General features: G+C 32.4%; 3 protein-coding genes across 8 annotated transcripts; 2 read left to right on the forward strand and 1 right to left on the reverse strand.

Annotated features, from left to right (window-relative positions):
* Positions 1-1,969: 1,969 nt before the first annotated feature.
* On the forward strand, positions 1,970-4,916 carry LOC111894128 (exosome complex component RRP45A). Of its 3 annotated transcripts, none has more exons than XM_023890212.2 (10): positions 1,970-2,123; positions 2,481-2,626; positions 2,774-2,983; positions 3,037-3,159; positions 3,236-3,350; positions 3,447-3,527; positions 3,604-3,792; positions 3,866-4,122; positions 4,384-4,442; positions 4,575-4,916. In XM_023890212.2, exons 2-10 carry the CDS (start codon positions 2,490-2,492, stop codon positions 4,769-4,771), a joined length of 1,368 nt encoding a protein of 455 aa, XP_023745980.1. In that variant the 5' UTR covers positions 1,970-2,123; positions 2,481-2,489; the 3' UTR covers positions 4,772-4,916. The 3 variants fall into 3 exon arrangements, with proteins under 3 accessions (XP_023745980.1, XP_023745981.1, XP_023745982.1); XM_023890213.2 differs by having other exon boundaries at positions 4,578-4,916; XM_023890214.2 differs by having other exon boundaries at positions 3,064-3,159.
* A 4,294-nt stretch (positions 4,917-9,210) lies between these two features.
* LOC111894114 (uncharacterized) lies at positions 9,211-18,736 on the forward strand. 4 transcript variants are annotated; one of them, XM_052764601.1, is made up of 8 exons: positions 9,211-9,594; positions 9,709-9,776; positions 16,521-16,736; positions 16,831-16,957; positions 17,043-17,396; positions 17,484-17,588; positions 17,886-18,071; positions 18,532-18,736. In XM_052764601.1, exons 3-8 carry the CDS (start codon positions 16,537-16,539, stop codon positions 18,730-18,732), a joined length of 1,173 nt encoding a protein of 390 aa, XP_052620561.1. In that variant the 5' UTR covers positions 9,211-9,594; positions 9,709-9,776; positions 16,521-16,536; the 3' UTR covers positions 18,733-18,736. The 4 variants fall into 4 exon arrangements, 2 of the variants coding, with proteins under 2 accessions (XP_052620561.1, XP_052620562.1); XR_008224717.1 differs by lacking the exons at positions 16,521-16,736; positions 16,831-16,957; positions 17,043-17,396; ... (1 more) ...; positions 17,886-18,071; positions 18,532-18,736 and adding exons at positions 12,666-14,902; positions 14,981-15,307; positions 15,372-15,471; positions 15,553-16,086; XR_008224718.1 differs by lacking the exons at positions 16,521-16,736; positions 16,831-16,957; positions 17,043-17,396; ... (1 more) ...; positions 17,886-18,071; positions 18,532-18,736 and adding exons at positions 12,670-14,902; positions 14,981-15,307; positions 15,372-15,471; positions 15,553-16,086.
* On the reverse strand, positions 11,029-12,572 carry LOC111894176 (uncharacterized). The gene is made up of 6 exons (XM_052764879.1): positions 12,549-12,572; positions 12,370-12,506; positions 12,079-12,282; positions 11,913-11,970; positions 11,739-11,801; positions 11,029-11,663 (listed from the first exon to the last, which is right to left on the reverse strand). The coding sequence occupies exons 1-6, from the start codon at positions 12,570-12,572 to the stop codon at positions 11,529-11,531; spliced, it is 621 nt and encodes a 206-aa protein (XP_052620839.1). The 3' UTR covers positions 11,029-11,528.
* Positions 18,737-20,369: the final 1,633 nt, after the last annotated feature.

A 20,369-nucleotide genomic window follows, 5' to 3' on the forward strand; every position in this document is an offset into this window, starting at 1 on the left:
ACTTAATACATAATAAAATGGAAATATTTAAAACTATTTTCATACAAGTGCACATTTTTTAACCAAATTAATTTTAAATGGTAATTAATATCTTTTAGTATTATAATAATACATTTGTTTAATACTCACTAAACATTTTTGGGGAAAGGAATGGGCCACAAAGAATTGGGTTCATTTATTAACATGATCGCCTCCAATGCTTATTCCAAAGAATCTTGGTGAATCATTTCAGTGGAACCATGTATTATATTTTAATTTTATTATTTCCAAAGTCTACTTCGCCTTGTTTATTATGATTTTTTTTGAAATATATATAATTTTTTATTTTATAGTTAAATACATAAAAAAGTGGTGCATATATATATATATATATATATATATATATATATATATATATATATATATATATATATATATATATATATATATATATATATGGCTGAGTTATTGTGCGAACAAAAAAAAAGGTGTGAAAACTTTCGAACTTATAATCCACTCATCATTTTTCAAAACCAAAAACATCAATCTTCTCCAAAATGGTGCGTCTAATATCTGGGCTAAAAAAAAGATTTGACAATTTTTTTATTCATTTTGAAAATTTGTATGTATGTACAAGCAACAGTCATATTGATTGCTCATCAACAGTCCATATGACTTTTGATTATGCCCATCACCATTCCATATGACCGCTGATTGTGTATAAATCCACATTTCCAATCCTTATATGGCTTTCTGTTTTCCTTTCTTCTATAAAAATATTAGGATAAGAAATATTAGGATTTCGGGTCATCGTAAGCTAGCCAAAAGTCTTATAGCAAGTGATGGTTTTCTTTAAATCTCTGATCATTAATAAGTATTTTACAAATGTGGGAAGTTTTGTATATAAGAATAAAAACGTGTGATCACTGTGGTTTTTCATTATAAGGATAAACAAGGATTTATCGCAGTTATAGTTATATAGTAATACATATAAAACTAAACTAACTCCTCGTTTCAAGTTCAATTTATGGAGAGAAAAGAAAGGAAATGGATGAAATTGAGAAGAAAGTAAAAGAAATTAATGTTTTCGAGTTTCATTAAAGGTAGGAAGTGGAAGAAAATTGAATGATCATTTTTCCTCTTAACTTTCCTTTCGATTTGGAAGGATTTGAAGAGAAATAACAAAATATTAATTTTCCTCTCATTTCTTTCCAACCCGAGAATACAAAAAACAAATTTATTTTCTTTTTTGTTTGTTACTTTCTTTTGTCTTCTTTTTTTTCTTTGCTACAACTCTAGAACATGGTGTAAGAGAAATTGAGTAAATTAACCATTATAAACGAGATTTTCAAAGAAAATAACTATTTTTTTTTTTAGTTTTTGAATAATAATAATTTTCTTCGGAATGACTAATTCTGAAGTATTGTTCATTTTTTCTCATTTATTATTATTATTATTTAAAATTTTCAAAGAAATTATTTTAATTTTTTGGGATTCCGAATGATACATTTCGTAATGTTTAATGTCGTCATTTTTCAATAAATGTCTAATTTTATGCACTTATATTGTACATAATTCATATTATTATGTTTGTTTAACTTTTTGTTAAATTAAGTAAAACTGATTTTTTCTTAAAATTCTAGAATTATTCTTTAGATTTCGACTTTGTTCTTGAAATTTCAGATTTATTTTTTCCAAAATCTGAAATTTGAATAATACTCTGGAATTAGCATTCTGGAATACTGTTTATATTTCGAAATTTTAGTCGTCATTCTGGAGTTAGTAAAAAAAATTATATTTTCTTGGTCTGGAATGTCTTTTTATGAACAAAGCGGTTATTTTTGAAAAAAAAGGCTAAAATTATAAAATCTTTACGTTGCGGACCTGCGGTTTTGGAAAATATTAGACCGTGTATATAACCATCAATAGAAAAGTGACATATAACCCAAAACCCGAATCCATGCCCATATCACCAAGATGTCAAATGGGTCATTCGGGCTCGTTGACCCGAATGCAACTTTCACCAAAAACCCATTTGCAAAAACCCCTTTCCCTCGTCCTTCCATTTCTCACCGGTGAAGGGTCCTCGCCACCACCGTGTCTGCTACCGCCGGCGTCCACTACTCCGTCTACAGGCGAGTTAGGTAAATCTTTTGATTTTTTTCCAATTGACGTTTTTGAGTTTTCTTCCTTGTCTGTCTATACAATGCCTACTGAAGTCTGTAATTCTCAATCAAATTGTGTAGTTATAGAACGAAACTTGCTTGAGCGTTATTTCTAAAGGAATCGATGAGTTTTTATATATAATTTAATCAGTGAAATTATCTTACTATGGAAGGTTATTGGGTAGGGGGCTTGATGTTTGATAGAACTGAACCTAGAACATTAGACCACCACTTTGAATGCGAAGTTACTTCTATAATACACGATCATTTGTTTGTTACGAATGCTATCTGTTCAGTACCTTATGTTTTATAATTTTCGGTCTACGTGAATTCCAGGGGAGAAAAATGGAGCAAAGGGTAGCTACTTCCTTGATAATGACACTAAACGAAAAGAAATTCATCGAGAGTGCGTTACTTTCTGAAATTAGGGTTGATGGTCGACGTCCTTTTGACTATAGAACCCTAACTATCACATTTGGCAGGTAAGATATCCTCTACATCCCTAATTTTCCTTCATCGTTGGATCATCGATGCCATTGTAGACCTCAATTTCTATCTCCGTTAACGACACACTGTTCTTTGAAAACCTAAAAGACGAAAAACATCTTGACATGTGTTTACAAGTGTAGTGAAGATGGTTCATCAGAGGTGCAACTTGGACAAACTCAAGTTATTGGTTTTGTCACAGCTCAACTAGTTCAACCTTACAGAGACAGACCAAATGAAGGATCATTTTCAATTTACACCGAGTTTTCACCAATGGCAGATCCTTCATTTGAGACAGGTCGCCCCACTGACATTGCTATTGAGCTTGGAAGAATCATAGATCGTGGTTTAAGGTATCAATCTCATTCTATTTAAATTTGAATCCCCAACTTTATATAGTTAGCAGAAGTTTTCCATTCATAAAAACATGCAGAGAAAGCAGAGCTGTAGATACAGAATCACTGTGTGTTATTTCAGGGAAGCTGGTTTGGTCAATCCGGATTGACCTTCACATTATAGACAATGGAGGGTAAGCTGAGAAAAGATAATAGAAATCCAAATTCTTGAATTTTTAATTGGATTGAATTTGATTTATGTGAAAACAGAAATCTTGTTGATGCTGCAAATATTGCTGCTTTAGCTGCATTGTCAACTTTCAGAAGGCCTGAATGTACTTTTGGAGGAGAAGATGGTCAACAACTTATAATACATCCACCTGATGTAATTATGAAATAAAAATAAAACAAAAAAATATTTATTCATCATTTCATCTATCTATAAAATTCAAACTTGATGATAATCTTCAAAAAACCACAGGTGAGGGAGCCACTTCCATTGATAATCCACCATCTTCCAATTGCAGTAACATTTGGATTCATTGGTAAAGAAAACACTATGGTATGCTACAAATTGAATTTTAAATTCTATTTAAGTATTTTCTCATAATTTTTAATTAGTGATTTGCTGATTTTAGGTGATTGACCCAACACACTATGAAGAGGCTGTGATGGGTGGATCAATGACAGCTACACTTAACACAAATGGTGATGTTTGTGCTATTCAGAAAGCTGGAGGTGAGGGGGTCCCACACAGTGTTATCATGCAGTGTTTGCGTATTGCTTCTGTTAAAGCTGCTGATATAACAAACAAGATCAAGAATTCTGTGAGTCTCTTTAAATAAAGTAAATTTTATTAAAAAAAAAGTAATCTTTGAAGTGACTAATATTTATTTTCAGGTGGAATCATATAATACAGAAAGGTCGTTACGAAAAGTCAAACGTCACAATCCTTCAACAGTTGTGGTTGAATTTGGTCAACAGGGTTGTGGTGACGTGGCGAAACATCATATGGAAAGATTAAATTTGGGTTCGGATGAATCTAGTGTAATTAGTCATAGTGATGATGTGGAACTTGGAAGAAAATTAATCGAAAATGATAAAATGGAAAAGAGAAACATCACTGCGAAACGCTTTGGTGGTGGGACCGCAACTTGGTATAGTTTTACATATGATGTTTTTTATATATCACTATAACATGCCAAATGACCTATTTACCCCTCCCCACAACGAAATGACGGGTCGTTTTTGTAATTTGGTGTCTTTCTCATCACTCCGCATGTTATAGCAAGATAAATAATACAAAAAAAAAAAAAAACTTGTGGGATTGGGCCTTGGATGGGCCGGGCTTTTTAGTAGGGAGAGGCCCATTTCTTAAAATTTGAACCTTTATGTTTTAATTTTTTTTCTCTTTTAAGGGATCCATATTCAAGAGGTGTTGATGGCAATGCATTGAGAGCTTCTTTAGCTTCTCGTGGTATGTTTCTTTTTGACTTAATACAGAAAGAACGACTTATTAAAGAAACTCTGAATGTGAAAACTTTTCCCAAATAACTCCTAACATTTTACAAATTTGCCAATATTTTTCCCTTGCAACATGTGGTAATAGTAGCTACACCTCCCGAAATACACAAAGAAGAACCAAAACAAGAAAAGCAAAATGAGACCCTATCTTATCAACAATCTTTAGTGCATGAAGTGACAAAAATTGAATTACAAACAAAGCAACCAAAGACATTGAAAGATGCAGTGAAACCGAGGCACAAGAGGAGAAACAAGTTGATGGCCAATTCCTCCCCGAGTTAACATTGGCTTTGTTTATACCAAATTGGCAAATTATATGATTTTTTTTTTTTTTGTATTTTGTTTCAACTTTCAGACTTTGTTTGCATCCAAAAATGATAAACTGTTTGTGACTAAAAAAAGGATATGAATGCTGTAGTTTAGGTGATGATCAAGTTAAACAAAGTTCTATGATAAGAATGACCTGGGTTCTTATATATTATAAATACTAGAGTCTGGAAAAAGAAAATGAGAAAATAACAAAAAATAATCATACTAGAAAGTAGCATATAGCGACATAGCTATCTTTTTAAGTTTTCACAAAGTGAATAAATTTCGAGATGAGGCCCACAGGTAAATGGGATAGAGAAATGAGCCCATAAAAACGATTCCACAACTAACAAAAAAGAATTGGATTTTGGATCATTTTGTACTTTTGAGAATGTTTTTCGTCCTTTGACATCTTCATAATTTTTGCAAAACAAATAAGAATGTTGCATCATAGTTGGCCAAAAAAGTGTACATTCAAGATTTTTTTTTTTCTTAAAGTTCGATTAGGACCTAAATGCCTTCTTCAAACAAATTCTTCGACAAAATTATAAAACTGATTAAAACATGATAAAAACAACCAACATGAAAAATATAAAATAAAATAAACTTTTAGTTTATTTAATTCATAGTAAATCTTACAAAACACGATAAACATGTAAATGTCGTGTTGAATCTTGAACATAAACACAACACGGTGTTGAGTTTTTCACACTTGACACGAACATGAAACAAACACGGATTAAAATTTTAAATTCTTCCTCAATTTCAATTTGTGTCGTGTATTTTTGTCGTGTCTTGTCATGTGACAATATTTTCAGCATGTCAGGTTTTGAACACTGGGTAATGGTGTGACTAGCAGATGAACAACAATGACATGAGAAATATTAACATTAGCGGGAGCATTGATTGATCTAGAGTTGTAACTCTGATAATATTTGATCAGGATAAGACTAAATTCTTATTTACTAATCATCAAATAAAAGAAAATTACAGGATCATACATAAAGTTCGACGAGTCGGTGGTCTTCGAGGTTTCTAAACTTAATTTTGCCTCCTTTATCTTCAACCTTCATGATCTATATATACTTAATGTTTCCAACAAATACAAAAATTTTCCCAAACACCCTTTTATTACTTTAATTAAATTGATATATAGATATAAAACCCTCCCATAACTAGTCTTCGTATCATTTTGACCAATATTTTTGGACTAATATCGGTACATCCATATCCATGCATCAGCATATATTAATATGTAGAGATTAAGGCCCACAGGGACTTTCATTGCCCCATAAGGATGGGCTCCAAGCTAAGGTATGTCGGCCGAAGTTAGTTGCACCTCGTCATAATTAAATTAAATGTCCATTGATTGGTCATCATGCAATGATGATCTAGAATTTCTGATCGAGATGTGTATTGTCATAAAAAAATTGGTTGAGGAATGCATTTGAATGAAGACTTTTTATAATTATATTATAAAATGCTAAAAAACTTTTTTGGAATATTTCTATTTTCGTATATATGATGCAATGAACCATGTGAGATTAGAGATAGGAATGTAATCTACAAGAAAGTAAAGACAAAATTGATGATTCCATATATGATGGTACTCTTCAACAAAGTATAGATGGTGTTGTTTTTTTTTGAAGAGGAATATATTTTCATCATACGTTTAGTATATTATTGAATGTATTAGATACACTTTGAATATGCCATATACTTTGAGTATTCTTTATTTGTTATTTGTTTTTTTTTTTTTAAATTTACTTATATAACTCTAGTTGTATTTTTGTTATTGAATTAATAATAAGATGTGAAAATGAATATAAATGTTGTGATGATACAAGTATTTATACATTTACACTTATAATTAAATATTGCAAAAAAGGATTTATATTTTGTATTAACAACATCGAATTAAACCACTGGTAATGTTTGTCATGATTAATATATCTTAAATTCTTATATTGTTACTTTCATTTGTATTTTAATCATCTCTTTATAATTTTCTGATAACTGAATCTATCTAATAAATAAAAACTATTTTTTGCTATTTGCCATTCTCTTATTTATTATGTAAGATATCATTTTGTGGTAGTTTTAGATAAATTATATCCACATGTAATTTTTTGATTATTTTGATTTTATTAAATTCTATATAATACTTAAATGTAATAAATGCTATAATAAATATATATCAAATTTAATAATGAAAATTTCCTTATAATTTCTAAATTTCTAAATTGAATCTATATATTTTAATTGTTTATTTATTTAAATTATTTGTTTAAATTTAAAAGAGAAATAAGCACTTTTAATAGTTAAATTTATTTTTTTTAATTTTCTTATAAATCAAAACTTTCTAATAGATCTTCATATTTATTATAATTATTTTTTGAATAAACTCATTTCACAACTAATATTATTTAAAAACTCTAAGAAAAAATTAGTGACAAACCAACAATTACATATGGATAGTTAATATGGGATTTTGTAACCAAGTGATATATATGTATTTAGGGATATTAATAAAATTAGTTATAATAAATAAGGTTATTGACAAAAATATCAATATTTTATGTGTGTTTCTTTTCAATACAACTATTATTTTTTCTTCTAAACATGGTATTTCAGAGTACCATTCATGACTCCAAACTTGAACATTTCAAATTCTAGTGAAACAATATTTTTTATATATTTTTTCTTAGTCAATTTAATGTTGTAAATCCAATCATCAACTTCTAACAACATATTTTTTTGGAAACATATATAATATTATTTCCATATATATATATATATATATATATATATATATATATATATATATATATATATATATATATATATATATATATATATAATCAACTTAAACTTGTAGAACCATAGAACCAAACTTATATCCTTCACATTATTAAATGAATGAATGAGATAAAAAAAAGATGTACAATAAAACTATACACCTTTGTCCATATATATTATCAAAAAAATATATTAGGAATTACATGTTATCATATTACATTAATTAGAAAAAATAATCATTTCTTTTCAAGTGAGCCAAATTGGTTTATATTAAATTAACTAAACATCCCACCACCCCATATGACTATACGGTCCTCCCCTCTTAAACATAGCCCCACCAAAAGATTTTGTCGTCGTCGATTGCGATCCAACCTCACCGCCGGCAACCCTCTTCTCTCGTCTTCCACCATTTCTTTCACCTATCATCACCGACGGCTAGAAGGTGTCTCCGAACTTGCCTGGTCCTCTAATTTACACTACATCTTCTCCGCCTTCAATTGATTTCCCAAAATTTCATACTTGTTTCTTGTGCTCTTTGATCATAAATTAATGTGAGGATTTTTCTAATTAAATGGATCTTACTCATACTTGATATTGATTTTTAGTCAACGGCTTCAGCGATTATTAAAATTAAGGAAGATCAAAATCTCATATTGCGAAATGGTTACTAGTATAATTGCGATTGTATATTTATGACTTTTAGTAGGGATCACTTAATTTTTTGAAGGTCCCACTAATTAATAAGTATCACTTCATTTTTTAATTATAGACTCCACACTTTGTAGAGCAACTGAATAATTTTTTGAATAACTTTTATCTACCATTATTTTTGTTTTGCACGACATGCATGACATTAAAATTTGTTATGACAATTTTTTTTCTGCTGCAGCTTCGACAAAGAACATGGCATATGGTATTTGAGTGACTTTTTGTGAACAAATAAACATTATGAGTTCCTTAAATTACTCCTATGCATTGTGGTTTTGTGGAAGATGAAAATTGTTAAATTTAGATACTACTTAGGTGAAACAAAGATATAACTGTACTTCACACATAAAAAACATTTTTTTGGCTCTTTCAGACGCTACTAGTGATGGGAGCAATGATGCAAAATTAAAGCATTTTGAGTCAAGTACACGAAGAGAACATTTTCATATACAAAGTATATTGATATGTAACAGATTTAGAATTTGTACATCACTTGATTTTACATGTGTTTAATATATATATGAATATTGTTCATTTTATAATTATATGTTCATTGAGGAAAATAGGTTCCAACCATGGTTTTAATCATGATTTTGTATAAACATTCTATTAAGAACATGTATAGTATTGTATGAACATATATGATTTTGTATATATGTTCAATATAAATATATATGCATATGAGTGTTTAGTGATGAACATTACCAATTTTTGGAGTTTTGTATAAATGTTCAGTTATGAACATGTATTATCATTTTGTTACTATAATTTTTGGGTTTTTGTATATTCTTTTCGTCATAAACTTATTGTCCACGTACAAAAAAACACACAGAATAAGAAAGTATTAATTATCATTAACTTTAGTTTTGTCCTTACTTTGCATTTAATGTTTTATTAAATCACTACTAGAAAGTTGACTTTCAGCTACGGATTTAAAGAGGGATCTATTCTGTAGCAAAATTTTGGCTTATAGAGAGGGAATTACGAGAGATCTGCGATGGTTTAAACAAGTATTTTATTTATTCAACATATAGCATATTAGAGAGGGTTTAGCGAGGGATAAGTTACGGATCTTACAAGTCTTTATCGACGCGCCCTTATTCCTCGGTAATCGGTGGAAAACGAAGACATTTGGCGAGGGTTCAACGAGGAAAAAAAATCGTCGACTTGTTGCCATCTGGTATGTATTTAGCGAGAGAACGCCGAGGGAGCATACACACGCTATGTTTTTTTAATTGAAGATCTCTCGCTGAAATTGACGAATCCAAGTCCAGTTTCACGAAGTTTGTGTAAGTCTCCTTCCCTCCCAAATCTGCTTTATCACTCCAATTGAACACGAAGTTTGTGTAAGTTTGACTCTCGAGTTGCAGCTTAACCTAATCTCACCTTCTCCGTTCAAACAGATGACGACACCATGGACCATTGCAGCTTCCGATTCCCGCAGCCTATTCTTCCTTAACTTCTGATTCAGGTAAACCTCTTGATTTTATTTGCTTTAGTCATATATTAGGTTAGGTTTGGTTCAATTGCACAATATATTACATTAGGGTTTAATTTCTCCGTTTTTTTTCCTTTTTCAATCGTCATTCCTCTTATATCGATTGCGTTAGGGTTTAATTTCGTACTCTTTGCTACTGATCGGATCAAATATGTAATTTTGAATAATTTTTCAATCTTATTAGAATAGATACTTAGAATAAGAACTTGATATAGGGCTTGATTGGTTGCTTTAGTCCTATATAAGCCTGGTAGCATAAGTTTTGTTCATCAAAGCCTCACCCTGAAGCTCTCCTGTCATCTCTGTACATGTATCCATATGCTCTGCAGCAAGCCCAACAACACCAGTTTCTTAGGCAATCATTGTTTGAATGTAGAAGATTCATCACCCATCTAATAGTTATAGGATGAACTGCTTCATCAAAAAAGTAAGTTATAAACTTGGAGGAGGCAATCTTATGCCATTGTTCAAGAAGCTATTCTGATGTAATGGTCACTACTAGATCAATTAGCATCTCAAGCAACATGATTCTAACAATAATTTGTTTCCCCATTGATTCTCTTAAAATCTCATTTCTTCATGTTAGCTCTGGTGGATCAAAAGTCATGATCACAAACCTAAGAACATGTTCCTAGAATAGTGACTAACTTTTTCTAACACTGGAAATTCAACATCACCCCTGTGAAGTGTAACTAACAGATGCAGGAACTGTGGGTGTATGTGTATGTGTATGTTCATGGACAACCATACCCTTTTCAGGTTCCTTTGGTCAACAAACACCCTTTGACTTTCTTTCTGGGTGTGTGGGTATCAACATGCTTTGCGTTTTGTTAAGTTAATACCCTTTGCCCTCTCCATTTCAACCTCTTTCTGAGCTTTCTTCTTATCTAGTTTAGCATGTTTATAGTTTTCTTCATGAGCTTTTCTAAACAGCCTCACAAAGTTCAAAAGGGTCTGTGTAACTGCATTGCTGCCCCTGTATATATGGGCTAGGGCTGTTTCTTTTTGGATTACAAGACTCTCTCTTTTCATACCCGAATCTCCATCTTTTACAACAAGCCCATCCATTATATTAAATAAATAAATAAACAGTCAATACATAATAAACAATCAATAATAATACTAGTATCCCTATCCATCATCAAACAGATCCTCTGTCCTTTTACATATGCCATATGACATATCCATCTCCTCCTCTTTTTTTTTTTTTTTTTTTTTTTTTTTTTCATATTTAAAGCATTAATTAATTAATTAATAAGATGAATATAACAAGAAGACTACTACTACTGAAACAATTATTTATATTCACAAATGCTTACTTGGATCCCCAACGCCAACATCATCCGCAAAAGATGACGAACCATATAAACTCCTCCTTTCAACAGCTCGATCCCTATAACCACTATGAGCCTGCTGCTGTTGTTCTTTACCAGACATTTCTGACTGTACATGTCCATGTCCATGTACAGGTGCCTCTGAAAACCTTCTTCTACCACTTACTGTAGCTGCTGGTGGTGTGTAAGACCCCAAAGCAGATGCATCTGTCCTAAATGGCACTGCACATGAATTATTCACTTCCATACTTGTAGTTATTGATGCAACATTATTTGACCCTGACCCTGACCCCACATATGTAGTATCTGATTTCACCACCCCTCTACCAGGCCCCCTTATCACACCTCTTAAAAGTTAGAAACAAAATTAGAAACAAAGATTTATAATTATTTATAAGTTATAACCAAATATGATTACCAAAATAGTATAAACAAATATAAAAAAATTACCTGTAGCGCCCTTAGCCATGGAAGATACAGGGGATGCTTCCACAACAGGCATCAATTGGCTTACCAGAGGGCCCAACTGCAAACACAAAAAAATTTAAAATTAAGTCTTAAAATGTGCCACGTCAGCACCACGTGGCATCAATGAAATTACCTGCTCGAAGTAAGGTACTGCCTCTGTTGCTGGCCTGTTGTTGTATGATATTATGGCATTAGCCTTTGGAAAGAAAATGGAAAACAGATTAGTTTTTTTAAATAAAGGGCATAATGGTCATTTTAAATTAGATCACTTATGAGGAACAGAGAAGGCATGAAAATTGAAACCAACCTTTGGTATCCTCTCAGAGAAATAGCTTCCAGAGAGTACTTGGAGTAGGGCTACATTGCTTCATATTATCATATAATAAATTAATAATCATAAAAAAATAAAAATAATTTTTTTTTGGCCAAAATAAAACAGTAAAAAGGTAGTAGAATAAAATAAATACACGCACCTATGACCAACAGAATAAAGAGGAAGATCAACAAGTTGAGCTGATGACACGTCATCATTAGGCAATCCAGATGTTAAAATCGAATCCAAACACAAATGAAACTTGTCATAAACTTCTGTAGCAGCTTTTGAGTGATCAAAAGTCACATTATATGGCACAGATATAATAAGATACCCTTCATTTGCCAATAGCCCTAAAAGATAGCTGCATATAAACATTATATTTTTTACATAAACCAATTCTTTTTTTGGTGACCCATAATTAAAAATTAATGAAATTTTAACAACTCACCTATAAGTAACTTCAGGAACTGCTCCAATAAAAGCACCACCAAGAAATTTAATGATTGCTTTAGGCTTCTCTCCTTTTGGTGGAGGAATAACTAAACAAGAATCAAGCCTCCTATATATCTTATCATCATCTTTATCCTATATAGTTCTAGTTTTCCATAATTATCTTTTTGGTGATGCTTTTAATAAAAATAAGTATTTCATGTAGTATAACTGTAGTTTCCAAGGATGCTTTTAGTAATGTGGATATGATTGCATTATCTAATTTCTAAATAATAGTTATATATTTGTTTGTAGCTAGTCATTATGTCACCACGTAGTGATAGAGATTGGATGTACAAAAGGTTAGATCATAGGTATCTTAGCACAACATATCATGCATCCGTCAAAGGATTTTTGGATGTTGCTTTTTCTAATGAAGCAACTGTTGATGGGGATTATATTAGATGTCCTTGTTTTAAATGCAAGAACATGTATTATAAAACAAGAGGTGATGTAGAGCTTCACTTGTTACAAAACGGTTTCACTCCTAATTACACAACTTGGTGGGCACATGGTGAAAGAAATACGATATCTCAGCATGAGGAAGAATCTTCTAATCCGATGCAGGATCCGATGGAAGATGATGATGATGATGTTAATGGGTGTACACAAATGTTGATGGATGTAATGGAGGAACTCCCGAATCCAAATGCCAAGGGGTTCTATGATATGTTGGAAGATGCTGATGAACCTTTGTGGGATGGATGTGAAAATTATTCAAAATTACAAGCTGCAACAGAGTTGTTGCATTGGAAGTCAGAATACAATATATCTGAGGCTGCTTATGATCACATACTTCCTATAATTAAGCGGATGCTACCCAAAGGTGAGAAACTAGTTGAGAACTTCTATGAGACGAAGAAGCTTTTGAAAATAATTAGACTCCCAGAAAAAAAGATCCATGCTTGCAAAAACCATTGCATGATATTCTATGGGGCAGATTCTGATTTGACTAAGTGTCGAGTGTGTGATCATGATCGGTACAAGAGTGGCAAACTGCCTTATTTGGTTATGAGATACTTGCCGATTGCTCCTAGACTCCAAAGGTTGTATTTGACAAAAAAGACGGCAAAGCAAATGACATGGCACTATGAACATCAAACGGAACCGGGTTTGATGGTCCATCCAAGTGATGGTGAGGCTTGGAAGCATTTCGACTCAATGCATCAAGAATTTTCAAGTGAACCACGGAATGTTCGCCTTGGGCTATGCACCGATGGGTTCAGTCCAAATAACTCAAATACAACCCCGTATTCATGTTGGCCTGTTTTCCTTTCAATTTATAACTTGCCTCCTTGGATGTGCTTAAAAGAACCATATGTTCAATTAAGCATAGTTATTCCTGGAAAAAAGAGCCCAGGTCAAAATATAGATGTGTTTCTCAGGCCGCTAATTGACGAGTTAAAGATGCTATATACAGATGGTGTTGTCACTTATGATGCTTCGACTAAATGCAATTTCACAATGAAAGCTATACTTCTTTGGACAGTTAGTGACTTTCCTGCTTATGCAATGTTATCGGGATGGAGCACACATGGCAAGTTAGCATGTCCGTATTGTATGGGTGAGTCGGGGTCGTTTCGGTTACACCATGGTAGTAAACCATGTTGGTTTGACTGCCATCGAAAATTTTTACCTGAACAACACACATATCGGGGTGACAAAACAGGATTTCTGGCTAATAAGGTTGAGCGATCTAGCCCCCCACCAATATTAACCGGTGATCAGATTTGGGAGCAAGTACGACACTTTCCAACTGTTTATGAAGGCAAACCTTTTAGAGCAAAGAATGCAAAATTGCCTGGTTTCGGGATTACTCATAATTGGGTTAAGAGGAGCATCTTTTGGGAGCTACCATATTGGCGGAAGTTGTTAATACGACACAACCTTGATCCCATGCACATTGAGACAAATGTGTTTGAAAATCTTTTCAACACCGTGATGGACACTCCGAAAAGCAAAGACAACATGAATGCAAGAAAAGATATAGAAATGTATTGCAATCGAGTGCAATGGCATACATGGAAGAAGGGAAATAAGGATATGAAAAATAGAGCATCGTTTGCTTTGAGCAAAGAACAAGTAGCTAAAATATGCCAATGGTTGATTAAACTTAAATTCCCGGACGGATACGCCTCAAACTTGGGGGGGTGCGTTAATGTAGATGATAATAGCTTTTACAAATTCAAGAGTCACGAGTGCCATGTATTTCTTCAAAGATTTTTGCCTATTTCTCTAAGAGGTATGGTGCCAAACTCAACATGGGATGCAATTACAGAGTTGTGTACATTCTTTCGTGTAATATGTTCAAGGGTGTTACGCGTAGATGACTTACAACGCTTGCAAACTACTATTGTTGAAACCATTTGCAAGTTGGAAAAAATATTTCCACCTGGATTCTTTGATTCAATGGAGCATCTTGTTATCCACTTAGCTCGAGAAGCTATGCTTGGTGGTCCGGTTCAATATAGGTGGATGTATCTTTATGAAAGGTATATTTTTTACCATACAAAATATTCTACCATAAAACCTATGGAATTTCTAATAAGTCTTTTCCAACATCTTTTTAGGAAATTGGGATCAATGAAAAGAAAGATAAAAAACCATGCGAAGGTTGAGGGGTCCATTGTTGAGGCTTACATGATTGGAGAAATATCGACTTTTTGCTCACAATACTTTTTGCCTACAATTGAAACCCGGTTGAATCGTGAGTCGCGTAATTTTGCCCCAGACATTCCTAGTTATACCATGGTCGACTCTCGATTAAGCATTTTCAAAGTTCCATCTTGAAGATTATTCGAAAAAAGTGGTCAATGCAGGCCTTTGACAGATGATGAGATGCGTATTGCTCATAATTACATCTTGATCAATTGTGTTGAGGTTCTACCTTTTTTAAGGTATGTCAAGTTATCTATTTTTCCTTGATTTCGTGAAACTCTAAAATTTTTGTTATTTTTTAAGGTTGTTTGAAAATTATGTGATCCAAAGCCAACCTGATATGGATGATGGAGCATTTGAAAGGTTTAGGGATCAACATTTTGCTAAGTGGTTTAAAGATCATGTGAGTATGATAAGAGAAAATTTTGTATTACCAAAGTCTCTTCCCCTGTGAATTAGTTAACAAATGAATTTATCAATGTAGGTTTTTCAACAATCAAATGATATCAATCAACATCTGAAATGCCTTGCACGAGGACCATTACGACATGTTAGGTCCTATAAAGGATACTTTGTCAATGGTTACAAGTTTCATACTGAAAAATATGGTGATGGACGGGCCACACACAATAGTGGTGTATGTGTAAGAGGTACTTGTTACAATGAGACTGAGTGTGACTATTATGGGTTGTTGGATGAGGTCTTGGAAGTAGAATATCAAGGCATAGGGCGTTGTGTCGTAGTATTATTCAAGTGTACATGGTTTAACCCTACTGAAGGGGTACGTGTGGATCGAAAGCATAATTTGGTTGATATTAAATACAAATCAAGGCTAAGAAATGAAGATCCGTTTATCCTAGCGTCACAAGCAGAACAAGTGTATTATGCACCATATCCTGCAATGAAGGATTTAAAAGATTGGTGGGCTGTCGTCAAGACGAAACCAAGGGGTGTATATGATCTACACCAATGTGTTACTGAAGAAGATGATGATGATGATGAAGAGGACCAATTCTTTCAAGAAAGTGAAGCAACTTTACCTTCTACAAGTAGCGGTGCAAATGAGGTGGCAGGACCCCTTTCTCATGTAATTGAAGGAGAAATAGAAGAAGTTAATGACAATGACATTGAGAGAGAAGAGGATGAAGAAGTTGATGATAACTTGGATGATTCATCCGAAGATGATATTGAAGATGAAAACATATGTGATGATAATTCTGATGATGAGTAATTACTAAAAATGTAGAATGAAACAATGTATTTGGAACTATATATTTTGCCTAATGGACCTTATAAATAACTTTTTAGCTAAAATGATCGTTTTCTTTTTCTATATACATTGCACTTTCATTTATTTGTGTATTATAGCATGTTACCTTCTCTTACTTCTATAATTTTCTATTATAATACATACTTGTTCTAACAAATACTTTATTAATTCTTGATTTTAAGGGTTATTTTTTGACTAATGGCGCAACGAGGAGCCCGTGGTGGTGGTCGCAGTGGTAGTCACATTAGTGGTCGTGATGCTAGAGATAGAAATGCATCCCAATCATACAATGATGCAGAAAGTCAACTTTCTTCTTCAGTTAGAGGATCAAACATCTTAGAACAAGTTCCAAGTAACCCATCAAAAAGGAAGTTCATTGAAGTCGATTCTGAAAAGGAGTACTAAAGTTAATTTTACAATTGTTTATGAAAATGAATTTACTTGTTAATGATAATACTAATGCTAATTTTTTAATTTTTAATTTTTTGCAAGATTTACGGATCAGATTTCAGTGATCAGAGCCATCACATGTATACTGAAGACGATGTTTGACGGCCCATGGACCTCATGGAAGAAGGTTGACAAAGAACATCGTGATGCAATGTGGGAACACTTCAAGGTTTGTACTTATTATTTTTATGATTTATCAAAGTAAAAATTGGTATAAAATGAAAAAGATAATTGTATGCGTGATCTACATGTAGGGTTTGTATGTTTGGCCCGAAGAGACTGATGTTCTTGCTCGCAAGGTATGGGAAGACTGTATGAAGAAACGATTTCCTGACGTAATGCGAAGAGCACGTGAAGCATCTTTAAAACTTGCCAAAGCTGCAAATGTGAATGCCTCACTAGAAGGTGATTTAAATTTGCTAAAGGACTATCGCCCAAATTGGATAAAAAAGGAGTATTGGGAAAAAATGATCAATGAAGTGTGGACCACATCCAAATGGAAACGTTTATCACAATCAGGGAAAAATAATAGAAATAAATTAGAAGATGGCTCTGTTTCCAAACATACCGGGGGTTCTATATCTATTCGTCAACATAAGAAAAGAATGGTAAGATGTTTGCATCTCACGTTAGTTTCCACTTAGACTGTTGAGTTTTTGTTTTGTTTTTTAATGTATTACTAATGGATTTTGTAGCAAGCAATGCTTAAATGCCCTCCTACAGGAGTTGAACTTTATGCAAGGTTGCACACTAAACGGTCTACTCAAGAGTACATTACACCAAAGGCAGCTAAAGTTAAGGTATTTTCAATTCTTTTGTAGGAAACAAAACTTCCTACTACTCGGGTTAATGACTTTGTTAAAGCAACTAATTGACAGAAAACAAATCTTTCGTAAGTAGTAATCAACTTACAAAAGAAAAGAAACAAATTATTATCTCTAAATTTTTGATCCTCTGCCTAGTTGTAATTAAGTGTTTTGTAAGTAGTAATCAACTTTATGCAAGGTTTGAGTATTATGAATTTAATGGGATGGAATGAACCATTCCATTCCTTATTTCATGTTACTATTTTTTCATATTTTTTTTTGCTATAATAGGAGGCTTATGAAAGTGCTATGGTGGCTAAGTTTGGTGATGATACTAGTTGCCACCCCCTCTTGGATAATGAAACATGGTGTGATGTTTCCGGAGGAGTCAAGAAAGGAAGAATATATGGATTCGGATCTGTGTCTGATCCAGCGAGCTTTTTGGAAGGAACATCTAGTACAATAACATCCCAAGAGGTTCGTTTAATTTTGTACTTTATAAAAATTTCCTATCATAGCATTGTACTTACAAAGTTTCCTATCATGGCATTGTACTTACAAAGTTTCCTATCATGGCATTGTACTTACAAAGTTTTCTATCATGGGATTATACTTACAAAGTTTCCTATCATGGCATTGTACTTACAAAGTTTCCTATCATGGCATTGTACTTACAAAGTTTCCTATCATGGCATTGTACTTACAAAGTTTTCTATCATGGTATTATACTTACAAAGTTTCCTATCATGGCATTGTACTTACAAAGTTTCCTATAATGGCATTGTACTTACAAAGTTTTCTATCATGGTATTATACTTACAAAGTTTCCTATCATGGCATTGTACTTACAAAGTTTCCTATCATGGCTTTGTACTTACAAATTTTCCTATCATGACATTGTACTTACAAAGTTTCCTATCATGGTATTGTACTTTAGGTTGTCTATGAACGTGTACGAAATGAGATGCGTGGCGAAATGGATGCTAAAGCTGCAGAAATGGAAGCTAAACATCAACAAATGCATGAGGAAATGGATGCCAAAGCTGCAGCAATAGATGCCAAACAACAACAAATTGATGCAAAATATGAAGCAATGGAGAAGATGTATGTAGCCTTGCAAAATATGATGGGAAATTGAAAAGTAGAGGTAATATGATGTTAACCATTAGTATTTGATGTTTTTGAATGACTTGTTAACCTTTTGTATTTGATGTTTTTGATTGTTTTGAATAATGTTTTATAGGAATAAGAACCGAAGATGATTGGATGGACATGAAATGAAGATATCAGCTAAAATGTTATTTTGAAGGTTAAACTTTTTTCTGTTTGTAAATGTTATTTTGAAGTTAAACCGTTGGGAGTTTGCTGTTATGTGGATAGTTTCGTTTTTGGATGTTTCTTGAATGACACTTTGGTAAACTTTGATAGTTTTGGTATTGTAATGCTTGGTTGTATCATTATTTGATGTTCTTTAGTATAATAATTTGATGATTGTAGTATTTTTTTTTTCTTTTAGAATCATAATAAAAAAATGATACTACAAGTTCGTGGTGAGAAAATAAAAAGTATTTTAATGCATGAATTTTGCGAGGGATTAGCTACGGAAAAAAAATCATGTCTAAAGTGTGCGACGGATCAGCGACGGAAAGGAAAAAAATTTAATGTATGAATTTTGCAAGGGATTAGTGATGAAAAAAATTCATGTCTAAAGTTTGCGATAGATCGGCAACGGAAAAAAAAAATAGTATATGAATTTTGCAAGGGATTAGCTACGGAAAAAAAAAAATTGTTCATGGAAATTTGCGACAGAACAGCGACGGAATGCATTGAGTGACATTTAGCGACGAATATTCTGTCGCTACCTTTGTCGCAAGAGAAAACCCGATCCGTCGCTAAAACCCTCGCTGAGAAATTAGCCACCTTTTTATTACCTATGGAGTGAATCTGTCGCCGATCCATTGCAAACAACATTTAGCGACGGAATAGCGACGAATTTTTCCGTCGCTAAAACCCATGTTTCTAGTAGTGAATGTTTAGTTGGTTAAGTAATAATGAGGGGGTATTCTAGTAAAAGTGATTTTTATTTTTTAGAGTGGATTATTATTTTGGGACAAACCAAAAAGAAAAGATGAATTATAATTTTGGAACGAAGAAAATAAATATTTAGTTACGAACAAGTACGAACATAACTAATTTATGAACATTTGAGAAATGTGAATAATGTTGATCAATGAACGTGTACATTAGTTTCAAGGAAAAATTTCGTTCATATCCTTCCAAACTTTAAATATTACGTCAATATCCTTATAAAATTTAAAATTACATATACATCATTTTAAAACTATAATATTTACATCTATATCCAAGTTTATATTTTTATTTAAATTAAACTAATATAATATTAAAAACCTATATAATATTCAAAATTATATATATTGTTACTAAAATACCCTTTTTAAATAAAAGATTATATATAAACGTTTTAATAAGGATTAAACAAATGACAATACACTAACTTCGACACTATTTCTTCAGCACGTTAAACAACTGCAGTTGATATAGCCACTGTTTTTGAAGGTTTCACAAACTACGTATCACAATTATGCCACTTGAGGTTTTATTTAGCGAGTATAATGATATGGGTAGTTGTTGCCTTGTTAGGTGTGTATTTCATTTTTCCTATTGGATATGTGAATTGCTTTTTGTTGTTTTCACTTTTCAGTACTACTCTATAAAAAAGAAGAAAACATATACACAAAAATGGTTACAATCAAA

The sequence above is a fragment of the Lactuca sativa genome, chromosome 6 (assembly GCF_002870075.4).
Source record: "Lactuca sativa cultivar Salinas chromosome 6, Lsat_Salinas_v11, whole genome shotgun sequence".
NCBI lineage: Eukaryota > Viridiplantae > Streptophyta > Magnoliopsida > Asterales > Asteraceae > Lactuca > Lactuca sativa.